Here is a 19,161-nt window from a genome sequence, read left to right as displayed (position 1 = left end):
CCAGGATCCTTCAGTCCACCGACAGAGGAGCCACTGGTCAGATGAACACAACCATGACATCAACAACAACAGCAACAATATGAAAAAGAAGTTTGTTTGTTTTATATATAAGCAACTATTTTGTTTATGTTTTTTTTAGTAGATAAAAATATATTTTTAATGCTAATTATTAAAAGCATTTGTCTGTTTTTTAGTATTTTGCCGATAGCTTGAACTGTAATTGTGATGCATTAATATTCTGATTGCACAGGCATAACTTAAGAACAACCGTGTACTTCTAAACTACACAACTTGCGTAAAAATGTATATCTAAAACATTCAAAAATGCTCATATTTACACATGAAAAAATACTTCCCTATCCATAAATGTGAAAAACTGCAAGTTTAATAGCCTGCAGAGTTATAGTTATAACTCACTATAATAACAGTGAAGTCTGTATGAGACCCCCATTAGAGAACCCAGTGATAATCTCAGTGTAAGACAACATAAATACATCATACATACATCTCCTCTATCTCCATGTCATCAGGGTGCCGGCTTCGTCCTCCACTACAGAGGAGCGGCTGTTTGTGACCTTAGTGCTAAATCAAGTTCAAAGAGGACCACTGGTGTTTGGCAGATAGTTTTACACAAGGGCAGTGGGAGAACAGTGTGTTTGGTCAACCTCTGGCTCCCCCTTTGATTTGCAGCTCTCTGTGACCCCTGGCAGAGCGACACCACTTAAGGCCCCTTCATTCAGCTACACTGGTCAGTCTGATAAGATCTGGGCGATAACTGACTTGACTTTCAATCTCTTTGAATTTTTATTACTTGACATTGTTACACCACATATCATCCTTTTTATTTGCATGATTGCACATCAAGAAAATCCTACAGAAGTCCCACTCTAGTAAAAGACAGAAATCTGATTAGAGAATGTTTTAACAGTAAATGTTAGTGGTTGGATTCCTGAGTAGTAGCTCACATTTCACCCAGGCCTTGATTCATTTTAACACTCCCTGCTTAGATTTAGAGTATATTAATGATAATACATTGGCAGACAGACTAACTGAATAAATTCATTTTATTTCATTCCAATGTTTGAGAGTTTCAATCCATTTATACCTGCAACATCAACGATTGCATGATTGTATTTGCGACTTCAGTGGTTGGCATTTGTATTTATCCAAACTATATAAAACAGGAAATAAAGCCTTGTGCAATGAATTAAATCCTTGTTAATCATTTGAAAGCCCTTCTTTGAGGCAGGCGATTGGCAGCCATACACTTTCCCTTTTTAAAATATATGAACAAGATGTCAGAGCTGTAGTATCTACTGTGTGAAAAGCAGCAGTTTAGTCTGGGCCATGTTCTGCTGTTTTTGAACCAAATAGTCTGGTACCAGCGTACATTATCCAAGAGCAAAGAAGTACATGTGGCACATTAACTTTCCACGGACAACGTCTGAACTCAACTGGAAACCCATCAGGAAAAACAGTGCTGTGTTTATTTTGTATTACAAGTGTATTATCACATTATAAGAATGAATAATGTATTGTGATTGGACTGCTGTTATTTTAGGAGCAAGCTCAAAGTAGCCTATTAATAAAATAGTTCTCTTAAGCAGTAGAGAACGGCTCATTATTTCACGACGCATGCAGTTTCCTGTGCTTTTTATTGGACAAAGAATATGTAGAATTTAGTTTGAATGGTACATAGAAAGAAAAAAGTCCAGTGAGTTAGCAAGATAATTGAAAAAAAGAAACATGTATTGACATGAAGAGGCTCTTCACTGTAACCTTGAAAAAATACTGCAGAAAGTTGGAGTTTCAACTGTCCTTGGGAACACGTGTTCAAGTAAGTAATTCAAGAAATATTTTACAAAAGAAATGCCTGCCAAAGTATTGGCTGTGTTGCAGTGAGTCACCATTTCTCACACACGCATATGCTTGCTCTGCTGTATTCATGTTATGTGTTATTTTGGTTCATTTCCCTGACCTTTAACACTTGCCCCAGAGAGATGCAAATGCCTAAAGAACATAATGATCCCCTTCCTGTGTAAAAACTAGGCCGTAAAGGAAGATAATTAGGGTTGTCAGGACAACAGGGTCCAGCAGGCTGACGGTGCCGTGTTCGCTTGCAGAATTTCAAAGCATCAAAGCTCCACCAGGGCTGGTACTGGAGCTCTGGTTTGAATTAGGGAGCGACTTCCACAGTCTCCCTTCAAATTCAAGATCAATATGGAACACCCCCTTCAACAAAAAAAAAAAAAAAAAAGAAAAAAAATGGAGAAGGGGCCCAGCTAGTCCTCGTCCAGACAGACTTAAAGATCTGGATTTCATTAGAAACAATCATCTTATCTGTTTCATCTCAATGCTGCCCCAAGGGTTGGCAGGCAGACCAGTGGGCTCTTTCTTTGCAGTTTGAGAAAGCCTGCAGCCAGCCAGAGGCCTGTGGATCAGGTCATTAAAACACTCCTGCCCCTGCTGCTAGTGATAAAATATTTTCATGCTTTTGTAAATAGATTTTCTTCTTTCAACCCCACAGGACACAAAAAACACAACTTTTGTTCCCTGGGTATCCCAGAATATAGGACGTCCTAAAGTTTGAGAAGAGTCAGCCAAAACATTGTTAGTTTTGCTCTCAGGTGAAGCTGCATGAGCGATTCTGTTCTTTCCAATCTGTGGCTGTACTCCATCACCAACGTGGAGCCCAGTCGCTCCAGTGCTCCAGGCTTGTTAAGGCTGGTGTCACGGCATATGGCAAGGACACCTGTCAAACCAGCATGAGCAGTACAATTATAGCCTTAACAGCACAAGTCTTTGCTGAAAGACGGGAAAACTCTACTTCAAAAATAATGTCAGGCAGTCATGGCCCTGTTAAAGGAATAATTCGACATTTTGGGAAAATACGCTTATTGAATTATGTGAGAAGATTGATCCCACTCTCACGTCCCTCCATTCAATATGTAGCTACAGCCAAGAGACAGTTAGCTTAGCTTAGCACGAACACTGGACAAAAAGGCGCCTCTAAAGCCAACTGGTTCTCCAAGAAATTACATTTATATAATTAATTAACAAGGAACATTATGCTGAAATGATTATTTTGCCAATTTTTTCAATCAACTTTTTATATTAACTAACATTGTTAATTAATGTATCTGGCAACTCACAAATTGTTGATGCCAAATGTATCTGCTAATCGTTCATTGACAATCCCTTTGCAGCAACTGAAGCTATATTAGGTGTTGATCACTGAGCTTTGCAACAGCTGATAGGCAGATTTTTTCGCACAGCCCCTTGCTACCGGTCTTTGTTCTAAGCTAAGCTTACTGGCTGGTGGTAGTGTCATATTTACTGTAGATACACAAGAGTGCTATCAATCTTTTCATCTAACTCGCTGATAGCCATATAAGTATACTTCCTAAAATGTTGAAAAATGTCTTTAATCAAAATGTCAAGCGTGCTCAGGCTCTGACGACCAGCACTTGTTCTCTTTGAGAGGCCAGAGGGGACAGTTTAGGTAATCTAGTACAGTTTGGCTCAGAAAATAGCTGTTTATTGAAGGAAGGGATGCCCTTGGTGGTTGAATGGGGGGATCGTGGGGTGGAACGGTGGTGGCAAAGGAGCAGAAAGGGATGTGAGGCCCATGCAGGACCTGGAGCTGAAATTGAGAACCCTCCTCATCAGGGGTTAGGGATCATGGGCAGAGACTTCCCTTCATCACAGCCAAGCTGGGAAATGCAGAGGACAGCATGGGTCAGCCCAGACAGCCCACTGTGTGCTGTTACCATGGCAAACATCCCAAGGGGCAAAGAGAAATAGATGACAAGTACAATAATATGAGCTGTAATCACGAAGGTCAGTTGCCTGCAATGTTCTGCCTCCACTCTCAAAGCCTCATATTCTCCAAAAGTGAAAAAAAGTAAGTTTACTTTAAGGGAAAATTACTCAGTAATGTAAGCATTTTCCTCCATGCCTCTAGAAATCACAAAACCTTGAGGAAAAAGCTCTAGAGACTCTCCATGAGCAGCCATTGAGAGATTCCAGTCCACTTCCATTGCAAGATATTTACTTTCCGGCTCTTTGTACTGGGTGCCCTGCAGATGGAATCTAGCATCCTCTTTAAGGGGGAATTTTATGACTTATTAACTGTCAACAGTTCATAACCTCCAAGGAGCTATTAAGCTTCCCCCTGTGGTCACACCAGAAATGGCAGTGTTTGATTTGGACTGGGAAGATATTTGAATGTTTTTGCTCTTGTCCACCCTGTGTGCAAGTGCAACAAAATACTGGAATCAGCTTCGACATCAGATCATTGTGTCAAGATAAGGATAATAATGTGTTTGCTTTATTTTGAAATTACAGAAGGCACAGTGTGGATTGATTGTCTAAGAACACAGTTAATCACAAAAGAGAAAACACAGTGAGGAGACAAATCAAGCAACAAAGAAAGCTTAGGGATGATTCAACCCTGCAAATATTTAATCACCATTGAGCCAAAATAAAAAATATTATTATAATTGAATAGTTCTTCTTACAGTTGCACGTGAATAACTGCAACATTCTCGTCATCTTTTTCCACTTTTTTTCATTGTGCTATATCATAGTTATATTTGTTCTTGAGAAATAGCGTCAGCGGTGCGACTAAATCATTTATCACCAGCCAAAAACAACCAGGATGAATAATTCAGTCCAGATGTAGCTGATTCAAGCTTGATACCAGGGTTCATTTCCTGTCTGTGCTTTGTAAGACAACCTATTACACTTCCCGGTCAGCTGCCGGGTATACTGGCCCAGCCTGAATATCAACACTCCTCAGGTGTCAGTGTAAAAATCACATAACACACACCAACACTATAGCCTCCTATTTTTATCTTATACTGACAAATACGGAGGGATTAATCTGCTTTTATGTGTAACTATGACCTATTTTATTGATTTTTTTAAATTTCATATTAAACCTGATTAATCAGGGGTGTAAATAAGTATGTTGTCATGTACGTAAGCATCATTTTGAGATACATTCTACTTTACTTAAGTATATCCATTTTATGTGACTAGATATTTCTACTTCATTACATATTAAAGAGGCTAATATTGCACTAAATTTTCCACTAAATTGATTTGACAGATATAGTTACTTGTTACATGCAAAACGTGATGGCTGATAAGATACGGCGCATTTGTACAAATGAAACTATCCAATAGTTTATAAATCAGTTCAAATTAGCCACTCATATCTTAATGCATAAGTAATAATAAGTCAGTAATATTACCCTAATGAAGGCTGTCCTAATGAGTACTTTTACTTTTGATACTAAAAGTACATTTTGTAATACTTTTGTACATCCTCTCTTAATTATAAATGAAGGACTTGTTGTCGGTGTAGTAGTTGTTCTTTTACTAAAGTAAAAGATCTTCTTTTTACACCACTGTTGTAACTAACTTTCTGTATCAGCAAACAAGACAGTCAGGTAGAGTTAGGTATTCTACAGCGATCATAAAATGAAAAAAACTAAATACAAAGGATACAAACAGTGACACATATACACTCGCATGCAGGAGCAGTTCCCTTGTTTATTTCATATGCTAAAAGATCTGGGGGGGGCTATAACTCTCTGGCTGCCTTAAAAGCATTCTCTTCCGCCCCTTTGGCCGCCATGTGGTAGTAATTACGTTCTCTGCCTTGGCCATGCAGGTGACTGACACTGAGTGACCACTCCTCAGCACCCATGCATGTGCAAATGAAGCAGAGTTTCCTGGTCTTCTTTTTTAAATGGTGAGATATTTAGTTTTGTGTTCAATTGACTCCCTCGAGTGTTGGGCCCTTTGACAGTCACCAGTCATACAATGTACTGCATCTGTTGAATGTTTTGGCAACTTGAACGTTGGTATTTTCTGCTCTTTTTTTCTCTGCAGAACCTGGTTATGCTCAGAGTGAAATGTAGTTGCATTTTGCAGGTGGGACCAACTCTGCAGCCTTTCAAACTGAGCTGTTATTCATCCATCCATTCAAGCATGAATTGCATGCAAGTTTCAAAACAAATAAACACCAGCAGAGGAGGTTTCTATGGAAAAAAATCAATCTGTGGAGGGATGTCAGGATTGTTAGGAAGAAAAGGTAAACAGTAAAGTGGAGTGGCCTGCAGACTTTAATGTAGTGTTTACACTGTAATTAGTCTTTGCAGAATGAGATTCCTGACAGAGGGTCTGAGGCGGCGTGGCATGATAAAATAAACTCTAAACAGCGCTGTTTCAAGACAACCTCCATGGACCATAAACCAAGACGGCCTCCACAGACTACAACCACCCCTCTCTAATTTTCAAAATGGGTGGTCGGATTTTTTTCCACATCTCGCTCTCGATCATTCTTTATCTGTCTTTCTTTCCCTCCTTTTTCACCCCAACTTGTTCACTCCCTTTGCTTGTTCTCCCTCTGTTTATGGCACTCCATTCTTTGCATTTGCATTTTCCCTCCATTCCTGTGTTGTTCCTCCCAGTGTTTGTCCCTCAACCTCCTGCTCCCTCCCATCCAGAGTGAACCCGGGTTGAAGCTTCAATTTCCAGCTCTCCGCAGGCCCCTCCGGACTCTGACTCGATGACACAGTCTACAGCCATGCGTGCAGATGGGGGGACGACTGGGGCTCATTCAGAACTGTGTCACTGTCCACCTGAGCAAACAGAGTCTCGGGGAAGCAGAGAAAGAGGGAGAGAGGCGGGGGAGAAACTGGTAAGGAGACCAGGAACCAATTGGTGAGGGAGGGCTGGCAGAGTGACAGCCAATGTACAATAACATTAGTCTTCCGCTTTGGCCCAAGTGAGCGCTCCTTCTGGACACAACTCTGCCTCAATGTTTCTTCTTATTCTTTTTTTTTTTTTTTTTTTCTCCTCTCTTTTTCTTGCATGGAGCTCCCTCCAATGGAAACACATTCCTGTCATGCCTCACTGCTGCTCCCTGTTTAGATTTCTCATTACAAACAGCATTACACGCATGGGCTAGAGCTGGCCGGAGCACCAGCCAGGGAGAGGCTGGGGACCCAAGTCCTCCACAGCCTCCAGGAGAGAGAGGAAGGAGCTGGGTCCATCACATGGAGACTCAAAAACCCAGAATCACATCTTTTCACATTCATTAGTTTTGATGATAAGAGAAAACAAGCTGAAATATATGTTCATCATAAGAAGGAAAGTTTTTATGCAAACTGAACTTGCACTGAACTCCAAACATTCTTTAGCTGCCCTCTCTAGCTGCAAAACTTCAAATAAAACTGAACAGAAACCTTGGGAAATTTCAAAATCTTTCCATTGATATTAAACTGTCACGAGAACCGCCAGTCCATTTTTTGATTTTGAAACTTCTCTGTTATGTTGGGATATGATGAACCCCCAATTTCCATCTACGATTTATGATTATGAAGCGGAGCTGCCTCACAGGATACCAGAACTTTATGGAAAGCAGGCCTCTTTCTTTCTCCCCGCACTCTCTCATCTCTGTCCAAGTGCAGCACCAGAGGACTAGAGCTTGCATGACTCCCCAGGCTGTCTGCGTATTGTTGACTGACACCTGACTGTGTCTATTAGTGTGAAAAAGTTGGGTTACATACATACTAGGCAACTAATGTACAACCTGTGCAGAAATGTTGCTGTAGATGATGACTGTTTGACAATAATTGCTCAGTGGCTGCTTGGTTTCAGTGTGACTTTTACATCTGAGGGATAAAAGTGATTTCCCTCATATAGCAGCCAATCAAATAAGGCAGAACATAAACCTGTAACTTAGAGTGGGTTCCAACCGAAAAACGTTTCCTATTTTCATCAAGTTTCCATCTTAAACTTTTCCAAAACCCAACACTGCTACATGCCCTCATTTTCATCTAGTCAAAAAGTAAAAATAACTTTCTGATTTTTCCACTTTGTTGAGAAAACAGACAGTTGTGATGTGATTGTGATGTTACTACCCATTTTCTCGTGCCAGAAACCTTGCAGACAATCTGTTATCAATTTCTTCAAATCCATGGACTTACACTCTGTGCTGTTGCCAAGATATATAAGTGATAACAGTGGACAAGGTCTTTTGAAGATGAGATGTGGACATTCTTTTAAAAGAGACTGTCTGTTGTCTTTCATGTATTTGTATGCAATAATTTACATACAGTAATATTTATGTTCTCTTTTTATTTTTGAGCTGTCGAGAATGTGTTCGGATGACAAACATCTAGCCCAAATCCTCCTAACAGCACCTCTAAACAGATTAAAGGTCCCATATTGTAAAAAGTGAGATTTCCATGTCTCTTTTTTTATAAAGAAGGTTGAGGTGCTGTATAAATGTTGTCAAATTGTTAAAACGCTTAATCCACAGAGAATGCACACAGCGCGTATTCAGAAACTGTGTCTTTAAAACGAGCTGTAAGGACTTCTGTACGGTTGTGATGTCACAACTATACTGTATATAGGTAGAAAGTACCGCTAGATTGCCATTACAGTCATTCCCCGGCTTCGGTGACAGTGCAGAGACTCCTACAGCGCAGATGCAGAAGACCCATAAACGCTGACCAATCAGAGAGCAATGGGCTTTTTTGGAAGGGGGGCTTAAAGAAACAGGAGCTAAAATGGGGCATTTTAAACACAGAGTGAATACAGGTATATTCAGACGAACAGTATGAGAAAAAGAATGTGTTTTCTGAACATTAAAGCATGTAAACATGTTCTACTAGAAACCCAAATTAGAAGTATGAATCTTAAAATGAGCATAATATGCAACCTTTAAGCATTAGAGGTGACAGGCAGATTTTATATTTGGACAGAGCCAGGCTAGCTTTGTGCTATGCTAAGGTAACTAAGGCTGTTAGCGGTAGCTTCATATTTACTGCACAAACATGAGAGCTGTATTAATCTTCCCATAACTCTCAGCAAAAAACAAACAAAAACATATTTACCAAAATGATGAACTTGTCTTTTAAACACTAAAATTGGCTCTTCATTGCACAACTCCACACATGTAAACACTTGAGTTGTATTTTAAGTTTATTTTCCATCACTAACGAAGTAGCTTGGGAGGAAATTCCCCCCTAAGAATGCAAGCTGTCCAACTTTGCGTCCAGAAGCCAACGCTCAGACCAGGAATGAGAAAAAGTTGAGGCCACCTGTTTCCCACTCACTTCCACTGCACTCTTGGCATAATGCAGGCTTGTTCATGGCAGATTAACACCAGGCCATATGAGGTGGCAGTGCCAGCTGAACTTCAAAACATGAGGGGAAGTGCCATTAACTTCAGTGTACCACAATTTGTGGCATTCTATGCATTTAAATAACATGATCCCCTCATATAGATGGTGATTTCCCACTTTGTCAAAAGAAATGCTCTGTCACGACTCTCAGCACCAGCGTGGGCACACATTCCCGTCTGGTCGGGTAACACATTCTTACATTACATTAGTGGTGCGTTATGTTCAGTCAACAACGTGCCTACACTGTGGCTGTTCTGTTAAAACTGTGATGTGGCACTGTGGATCTGTCACAGTGCTGTTTCACAGTCTGGCCTCTACCCAAACCAGTCACACAACATGAAACTGTGCAGTTGATTCCTCATCATGAATTATGTGAATTATAGCGACTCCAGCGCACATCACGACTGTACTGACGTCTAAGAACCTTTCATATATTGTCCAGAAACGTTTACTTCAAACTATTCATGCTCCCTCAAGATTCCACTGTGGTTTCACACTGCAAAGATAAACAACTTTCACCAAAGTGAAGCATAATTTAAATATACGGCAGCCTTAATTTGATTTGTCTCCTGCAAGAGCAGAGCCATAATTAAATCCATACATCAGGCTTTCATTTTCAAACTTTTAGTTTCAAACATTAAACAAGTTTATAAACCATTAAGAATTGTTCAATTCGAAAAAAGAAATCTTAACACAAGGTCCAACTTACTTGTTTCCCAAGCTTTTAACTATTTCTCGCGGCCCTCCAGCTGTAATTGTTATAACTGAAGAAGGCCATAAAATGTAGTTAAAAGCTGTAGAGATTGACAAGTAAGTTGGACCTTTATTGAAATTTTTTTGTCAACCTGCTATTTCCAAGGTCAATATGGAACATTCAAGCTCCACTGTTTAATTCCCTGACTATTGAATCTGCTACAATCTAACCCTTAGTCTCAGAGTGTCGTCATTCTTAAACTTGTAGAAAAGAGCTTTTAATGTTTTATTATATATTTTAGCATTTAAATGAGATATCAACACTTTGTAAAAACAAAATACCACTTTTGCAGCAAAACATGGATTTATTGCATTTATGACCCGACAATTGTTACCCGTACCGTACACCTTCATCTTAGCTTTACACAATGAATAATACGGAATAAATAAAAATAAACTCAATTTAAATAAACCCCCAAAAAAGTATCACGTTAGTACTTGAACGTTATATCTACAAATACCGTAGACTATGCAATTGTACATAGTAGCAGTAAATTTAGCATGAGACAGCCAACAGGCATCAGGCGTAGCCTCCAGTGTATCTTAGTGATGACGTTATTTGGAAATTGCACAGATGAGCAAACATGGCAGCAGCAACATTAATGGAGCTTGGAGCCCTGCTTTTCCCACTGTCTCCGACCTGCTACTCAGTTGCACCAACACGTGTCTCGTGTATCCACACACAGATGATTCCCTCAGAGATTAGCCTGTGATGTAGTGTGTAGCGTGAACTCCCTTGCATGCAGATGCCTCGGGGACCTTTTCAGGGGCCCCCAATTTTATTCTCTCAACATATAGTGATAATGAGAGAGCCCTTAAACCCTCCTTGAAAAATATTTCCCCAGGGCAATGTTCGCTCAGGCTGCATTCCTCATACCTCACTATCTTGTGTCTTAAATCTCCTGGAATATCTTAAAATTTAGAAATGAACCACATAATAACAGATTTATCATGCTTTCCACAATTTGGACAAAGTCTTGAATGTATATTTGTTGAATGATAACTTATCTGAATGAACATAGTATTGTTCTATAGAGGTTAGAATTTAATGTTGATTTGAATATTTTTTCAAGAAATGTTTTTCTTTGAAGGTTATAATTATATTATTATTGTTATTATAATTATTATTATTATTCGCTTTTTGTGTTTCATTTATGATTATGTCATGAGTTAATACATTGCATTTGCAATGCCGTATAGATCATGAGACAAACCCCAGTGGCCCATGGTCACAAGCCACAAATGGCAAAAAGTTTAGGAGAACTGAGGTGGAGCTCAAAATGGTCTCCTGGCACAGGCTTGGAGAAGAAATCACAAGTCTTACAAGCCCTCTGGGTGTCATTTTGCCTGGCGGTGCATTCAGGCAACACTTACAAACACGTCCTGTCCAACTAGCTGCAGAGCAGCAGACTTGCTTTATGGGCTCTGGGTTGAATGGTGTGAGGGAGGTAGGCACGTAAAAGTGCCCAGTCGCAGGAATCAAAGAGAAGAGACGGCATCCCAGGGACGCCAGAGCGCCACTGATGGGATACTCTCAGACAGCAGAGGCCAAGTTTGCCGGTCCCCATATCCTGAGTGGAGGCCACTTCCCTGGACCACTGTGGTTCCTCAGTATCACCTATCAGCCAGGTCAATCAGTGGCTGAGATAAAGCAGTTCCTCGGACCGGATGGTCTTTGAACACAGCAGGGGGAGAACTCCCCCAGGTCTTTTATCTCATTAAACTTGAAAAGGTATATTAATCCTTAAAAGGCTAAGATAACAGTATGGATGACACCAGTCAGGGAGACTGACAGTGATATTACCGCTATCTATGTTGGGTCATCAATGTTTCATCTCAGGAGACAAGAAAGGACGTGGAATTCTTCTTCTGTTCTTGAAAAAAAATGTTCTCTCCTGTGGTTCAGGTCAATTCACATGAAGTGTAAAAACAACACATATTCCATTCAGAAGTATACAGTTCTTTAAAATGCTTACTGAACAAAGCCAACATTACTTTTGAAATGCAGTTTTAGATGTATTAATCTCAAAGAGTTTATGATTTAATGTTCATTGACAGGCACGCAAGTCATCAAAGAAAAAAATCTTGGCCTCACAGACATCACAGGCCACAATGAATTCAACAGAAATGAGTCGACTCCACACCCATCTGACATCAGTGCTTTTATTTCTCTTTTATTTTTTGAGGTGCATTTTTTCACACCAGCACACACAACAGTTTCCTCCATTTGGTCCTGCACCCTGAGCACGGTTAACAGCACATGGAAAGAAAAACACCACGTTGTACCACTAGATGCCAGATTCATACAAATTTTAACATGCACACAAGAAAGCTGGAAAATTTCCTTTATGTGCTGTTTTAGCCCTAAGTCATCTTTAAGAAGTAGAAGAGGTTCATCTAACAAATTACTTCCTCATTCACCTCGACTTATGAGGCAAACATTTTATATACACTGTGTCAACTTCTAACATAAGAAAACGGAACAAAACCCAAACTAATTTAATTTGTTAACAGCTAACATCCAACCTTCTTCATAATAGCTTCATGGCATGAATAGAGTTTAGCTCTAGCAATATACCTTCAATATTAGGACTCGGAAACCTGACCGGTTGAGTGAAACGAGGTTTCCCTCTTACATGTCAATCATCTGCATATCAACGAAGAAGAAGAAGAAGAAGAAGAAGAAGAAGAAGAAGAAGAAGAAGAAGAAGAAGAAGAAGAAGAAGAAGAAGAAGAAGAAATACTTTAGTAACCCCCTTGGGAAATTTTCAAACAGATCTCAAAGGTTATGAATCTGTTTGTTGCTCATTCAACTCTTTGTTTCTGTAAAAGAACTGTAACAGTATACTTCAACAGAATGTCATTGTGTTGTATCGTATTGTATTGTATTATTCTGTGTTAACTGGGAAACTTGGTCCGGATGTCCAGTGCTGCCAGGTGAACGTAAGGCCTCTACTTAAACACCATTATCATGTGTGATTTCATCCGCAGGTTTATTTCTTTCGTTATTGCTCTAACAAATCTAAACCCTAAACTGTGCACATATTACTACTAGTTTGGGTCTAATTGCAGCTGAAAACCATTTGCACCTGTCTAGTAAGTCCACCAGTGTCTCTCTGTGAATCGTGACAACCCATCACCAAATTCTACACAACCCATACATTCTGTCATAATTTACACTTTGAAAGTATAGGAATCCAACTGCAGTCAGAAGGAGACTGTTGTAAGAGTGTGTCCAGTAGGTTACATCATGGCTCTCCATCATGGAGCTTTTTCAGGATGCATGGTGTGTAAGGGGTTCTTCCTGACATTCCATTGTTGGATCTAGAAACGCTAACATGGATCGGCATTGTTACTGGTGATTGAACAGCTATTGTTCATTTACATACCAGCAAAGAAGTGACTTATGTGAGCATGATGATGTCTGTCCAGTATCTGCAGAGTGGTGTTAACAGAGGCGCCTCCTCTCATAGTGTAAAATATGGTTGGTGGTCCAGATGGGGCAAGCACACTATCATTACCTAAGCTCCCTCATTAGGTTCTGAATGTACAGCATCTAACACTGTTACATTTGTGAATACTCACTCAAATACAACTCAAAAGACCAGGAGACATAGTATGAATTTATATAACAACCCGCAATAAGTACCCCTAAGTGCCAATCCAGGGTGTTCTATCAGAAAGTACAGAAACATTGAGCAAGTCCGCATAAGTACAGAACATTTGGTTGTTTTTGGATGAAGCAAGGTTTTTCATATTAATTGTGACTGCTATCAACTATGAGAGAAGAGAGAAACTCAGAGAGGATGGATAGTACAAGTGCATAAACTAAGAGATAAAGCAGGAAAAGAAATGTAAAAGATTTGTCATTTTCAAATTAGAGACCTGTCGTCTTGCTGTATTCATTTTCCTTAGAGGTTAATAATGTGTAATGTGCGGGGATGTATTTACCATAATGCTGTAACAGTAAATCTTCAGCCAACAGCCTGAGCTTCACAGCTGCATTATTCAACCAGTGGAGGGGTCTGCAGTCTTGGTCCTCAACCTAGAGGATTGATGCCTCTTTCTCTTTTTAATCAATAGCTAGCAGTTGTCAGTGGCAGTTAATTACATCTGGTGTAAATCAGATGGCTACAGCAGGATGAACACCAGAAGGACACCATATTTGGCAATGGTAGAAAAGTTCCAGGAAGACTGAAATCCTGATTAAATTTTGAAAATGTGTAAAACTCACTTAGAATTAGATCTATTTCATTTGCAAAAACTATGTTGCTAAGACTTTTATAGACTATAATTTTTTTTGAAAAGGCAGTGATACATCGTATATAGAAAGCTGACCACAGCACTTCATTAATGAGGTTTGCACTATTAGACTTGCATCTATTTCATGTAGTATAGATATACGTAAGTCCTGGGTTTTAAGTGTTGGCAACAGTGCTGTGCTTAGAGTGCATTTTTTCTGACTGTGCTTCCAAACATATTATTTCATGTCTTAGCAGGCTTTTTGAGTGTAAGAATATGTGTTCTTGTCGATCCTCATGCATTAGAAATAAAGCCATTAGAGTTGACGCCTTGACATTTTTGCATGTGTGCACACTGCATCCAAATGGCTGTTTTTTACAGCACTGTAGGTGATAAAAATTCAGGCCTCACTTAGAGTCTAATCCATTTAGAGGAAATAAGTAGGCTTATGTCGTCCTTACTTCCTAACACCTTTAAAAATGCTTGTTTGCTTTTACAACTGGCTCTGTGGGCAGCTGGGGAGGGGCAGCGCAGATGGATTTGGGCATCGTTATTTTCTCTGCCTTTGTAACAGCTCATTTAAAATCACAAGGGCCTGAAGCCCAAGACAGCCCAACTCTACACCTTTGTTTAAATACTTTAGGAGCTCTCATGAAAGTTTCATGAAAGAGTTTATATAAAATGTATTGTTTTGTATAATCTACTATCTATTAAAGGTCTTACTCAAACCATTATTTACAAAGTGTAGCAAAGAGCAGGCAGTCATTTGAAAGATATTCTCAGAGTGGTGTTGTGCAGAGAGCAACACTAGACTATGAGTGAACTTTTCCAGTTTCATCATTGCGTGTATAGCATATCAGGCCAGGCACATGAACTAAGCTTGCTGTGAAATTGCTTAAGCTTGGTTTGAAAGAATCTGCGCAAGTAATATATCACCCTCTCGCAGCTCACCTTATCTTGACTGCTCTAATACTGCCACAAGAAGCCTTGCTTGCTAACATCAAAGACATGTTTTGAAAGCCTCTTAAGCTCCCTTTAAAGGGTTACAAAGATACTCTGAAAATAAAGAGCTGGGTTATATAGGACCTAGTGTGGGAAAATCAAGCTGGGCTAATGATTTAGGCATTAGCCATTTGAGATGATGATACCAAAATTATTAATAATGTAATCTGTGAATTTAAATATAAAGCAGAAAGTTTAAAAGGTTTTTGAAAGACTTAATGGAGTAAGGTGTTTTTGCTTTCTGTCCTATGCATGCAGCCTCTTAATGTGATGGACATATGTATAAATAATCTGCAAAAGAACATTAAAGGTAAATGGACTTTATTTAAAAAAGGTTTATCACACAAGGCAAGAAAGAGAAGAAGTGAAAAACGCTATGAACAGACCACAGGATTCCCCAACCCCCCCCACTGGCAGCAAAAGGGGTTCTCGTTACAACCAAATCAAGGGAGCAAGACAACAAGACTCACATTGTTCTGGCTGTGTTTACTTACACTAAAAACATTAAAACCGGACAATCTGAATGTACAGTATAAGACAGACAGTTTTGATTTTCACATGAATCCAAACACAGAATCTCATACTAGCATTTTCTACATTTAGTCGACAGTACAAACAAAACAGGAAGGTTTACGGCTAAGCAATACATTTGATTGATCACTTTAAGACAGACTATACATGTCGCAATGGGCACTTTCAGGGGAAAACAGGCTCAAAAAAAAGAAAAAGAAACAAAGTCCCGTCCGTTTTTTTTTTTTTTTTTTTTTTTTTTTTTATTGAAGTAACATCAAACCTGCATGTTGAGGTAAGCATGCCACAAGGGAATATGAAGGAAGCGATTCCCTTTAACAGGGACTCCCTAAACCATATCCCCGCTCACTTTGTAATTCGCCTTGACAGTAAATCAATTCTCAAGCCTGGCCCCTTGGACTCCTCCAACCCGAGGTCCTCCTCTCTCAACATTCCTGCACACATGAATCACTCCAACTCCTGGCTTCTAGAAGGCATTTCCTGCCCGGCCCTCTCTCTCTTTCTCTCTGTCTGACTCCTCTGCTGAAAGCTGGGCAGGAACCCGCCGAGCTTTGATTTGGACCCAGAGGGAGAGGAAGAGGAGAGCTGGGCTTAACACAGGGCCCTGGCTCTGGGACCGATCCGAGAGAGCGACATGGAGACTTGTGGTGTGCTGGGAGATGCCTGCACACCCAAGCATGGATTTAGTGTTTTATCCTTCAAATTGCAATATGAGCAGTGGACCATATTCCAATGGCAATATCACTCCAAGCGCAAAAACCTGCCCTAAAGGATCGTCCTCGGATAGGATTTAAGTATACATTCTCTCAAACACAGATGTTCATAATTATTTCAGTTCTGAGACCACTTTACGTGGAAGATCATCACAGATTTTTGAGAACAATGGAGCATGTAGTGTATTAAATTCTTTAACAAACTTTATGATTACTCTCAAAGTTAAGGAGGATAAAAGAGCATTCAAATATTTTATGGCAAAAATGTACACAATGGGAACACAAGTTGGCTCTTCCAGCTGTACACCTGTTCAACCGTTCCCACTAGAAATCACCTTTGATGCTTAATCAACAGTATATGTAGATAGAACTTTTTTGTCAGTTGAGCAGACTCTAGACGACCAAAGCAGCTCTTAAAAGAAACGGTCTAAATTGTCTTCATACTATATACACAAAAGTAAAACGTACATATTTTACAGAGATCACTACATAAAGATCACAAACCGAGAGTCTTGTGTGGGGTGCAGAGTGTAAAGGGGTCATTATGTCATCACAGGGAGAGCTGGCCACCTGTGCAATGGCTGTCTGTGTCTGTGTCTGTGTGTGTGTGTGTGTGTGTGTGTGTGTGTGTGTGTGTGTGTGTGTGTGTGTGTGTGTGTGTGTGTGTGTGTAAACTGCAGGGATATAGATGCACGTGTTTGTAGAGATTTGTTTATCTGCGAATGTTGCGAGTGTGTGATCTCATCCTCTTCCCTTCTCAGATCATGGCTCTTATTACCAGTCGTCCTTTGACCTGGTGAAGATAGGCGCTCTGCTCGGACTCTAATCCCTGATTGGTCAGGGCCTCATCCTCACTATCAGCCGGCTCCTCCTTGACCTTGATGACCCCGTAGTGAGTGTCATGGAGCTCGCCGCTTGAGCCACTGCTGCTGCTACTGCTCAGAGTGTGCTTCCGGATGACTCCTCCAGGGGGCAGCCTGTCCTCCTGCATGCTCTCTGCCAGCTCTCTGTGCTGCTCCTCCTGCTCTTCCTCCGATTCCTGCAGGTGTGTACTGGGCTGACGTAACTGCTCAATGGACTTGGACAACAGCTGCAAAACACATTGGCTCCGCATTAATGATGATATCCTGCAGTCAATGATCTTAAACAATCAGAGCAAAAAGAATATCCATTTTAGGTTTCCACCACATAAACAATAACAAACACATCCAAATAGCAGAAGGGTTAGCTTTACTTTTTAAAAACAAAAAGGTACAGTCTTCTTCAGCTACCTATTCATAGCCATTTAATAATAATTAGTTAGTTTCCAAACTATCTGGATGTCAAAAAACTAAAAACAAATGCACAATTGTGTCATATCCATATTAACTTAGCTCTTATTTGTTATTATTTTTTCCTAAATTTAGAACAAATGTGATGAAAACCAATTATACAGAGTATACTGTGGGATGGACAATTAAGTGTGAGCATTTTGTAAAATAAAGTGTTCTTCTCACACTAGAGCAACACACAAAAACTCAGACTCTGTCTCTGCATCATGTAATAAAGCTACTGTAACTTTAATGATGTGAAAAAGTCAAATGCCAAACTGATAAAGTTTCTGGCTAGTGGCTTTGGTAAAGTACATTTTAAGAGGTTTAGGAGTAGAAGCAGATTAACCATTGGAGCTGCCTATTTATGTGAGTTAATATAATTCAATAATGGCGGCGGTAAATGGATAAGTGTCACTCACTTGCTTTATTTACAGTTCAGAATGTACAAAGTCTTGCCTAGAGTAAATCATGTGTTTTCTCCTTAATTAATTGTTGTTGTTGTTTTCTGTGAACAGTGGCACCAAGGCACCAGGTGTGGGAAGCATGTTTCATCTTACTTACATCAAATATCTTTTTATCAATCAGAGTATTAATTCTCCATTTTAACAGGTGCACCAGGAGCTAAGTATCAAAGACATCAAAATGTCAAAACGGTTAAAAAGGTAATAGTGCAAAAAATGTTGTTACATATTTGTTACCCAAAACAGAGGCACATGATTTGAAATTTAGCTTGACAGACGAAACTCCATGCAGAGGGACGTTTCAGTGACGCAGCTTTGCTAAATCCGAAATACTGTAATGGTGCCATGATTTGATTAGTGTGCCACAAGAGAGCTCCAAGAGCAGGACTGAGAAGCACCTAACCTAGCTGGTAACCTACAACATTACTGTCTACAGAATGTAGGCCTTATTTAAATATCCTTTCAGCTCTAAGAATTAGCCTCCTTAGCTTGGCATTAGTTAACACTGTATACGGCTTCCTAAAATCCCTTAGCGCTTGTACTTTTCCATTAGTGCCCTCTACTGTTGCAGGCACTGAAGGACATTTAAAAACAACAGTAGACAAGCCTCTGCTAGGAAATTAATTAGGGCAATGTTTCGGAGATCCCTCTCAATAAACACGGAGGGCTGATCCCTGATTAATGGCCATTTATAACCTCCACTTAAAGAGGCTTTACTTGCGATCTCATTGGCCTGAGTGATCAGAGCAGGGCCTGTTCACTTGTCCCTCGACAAGATGTCGCAATTATTCCAAAGCCATTTTCAAATCAAATCAACTTCACAATGTACTTTTCAACGATTACAGCTGATATTAAAACTAATTTCAGCTACCTGGCAATGACACATGTTAGTTATTTTTAGTGTTACAGAGGAAATAAAACTGAAACGGTTTGTTACAGT

At 39.9% G+C, this 19,161-nt stretch overlaps 1 protein-coding gene across 11 annotated transcripts in view; it reads right to left on the bottom strand.

Annotated features, from left to right (window-relative positions):
- Positions 1 to 15,507: 15,507 nt before the first annotated feature.
- hdac9b (histone deacetylase 9b) overlaps positions 15,508 to 19,161 on the bottom strand; it is a 41,438-nt gene continuing 37,784 nt past the window's right edge. For 9 of the 11 annotated variants that reach the window (XM_028581499.1, XM_028581504.1, XM_028581506.1 and 6 more), the window contains one exon: positions 15,508 to 17,588. In XM_028581499.1, the coding sequence (XP_028437300.1) occupies positions 17,205 to 17,588 (384 nt within the window). In that variant the 3' untranslated portion in view covers positions 15,508 to 17,204. The remainder of the gene's footprint in view (positions 17,589 to 19,161) is intronic. The other 2 variants (XM_028581502.1, XM_028581508.1) reach the window with 1 other exon arrangement.

Source organism: Perca flavescens, chromosome 6 (genome assembly GCF_004354835.1).
Source record: "Perca flavescens isolate YP-PL-M2 chromosome 6, PFLA_1.0, whole genome shotgun sequence".
Lineage (NCBI taxonomy): Eukaryota > Metazoa > Chordata > Actinopteri > Perciformes > Percidae > Perca > Perca flavescens.
Note: the sequence above shows the minus strand (reverse complement) of the source record. Positions and strands in the feature narration are given on the sequence as shown.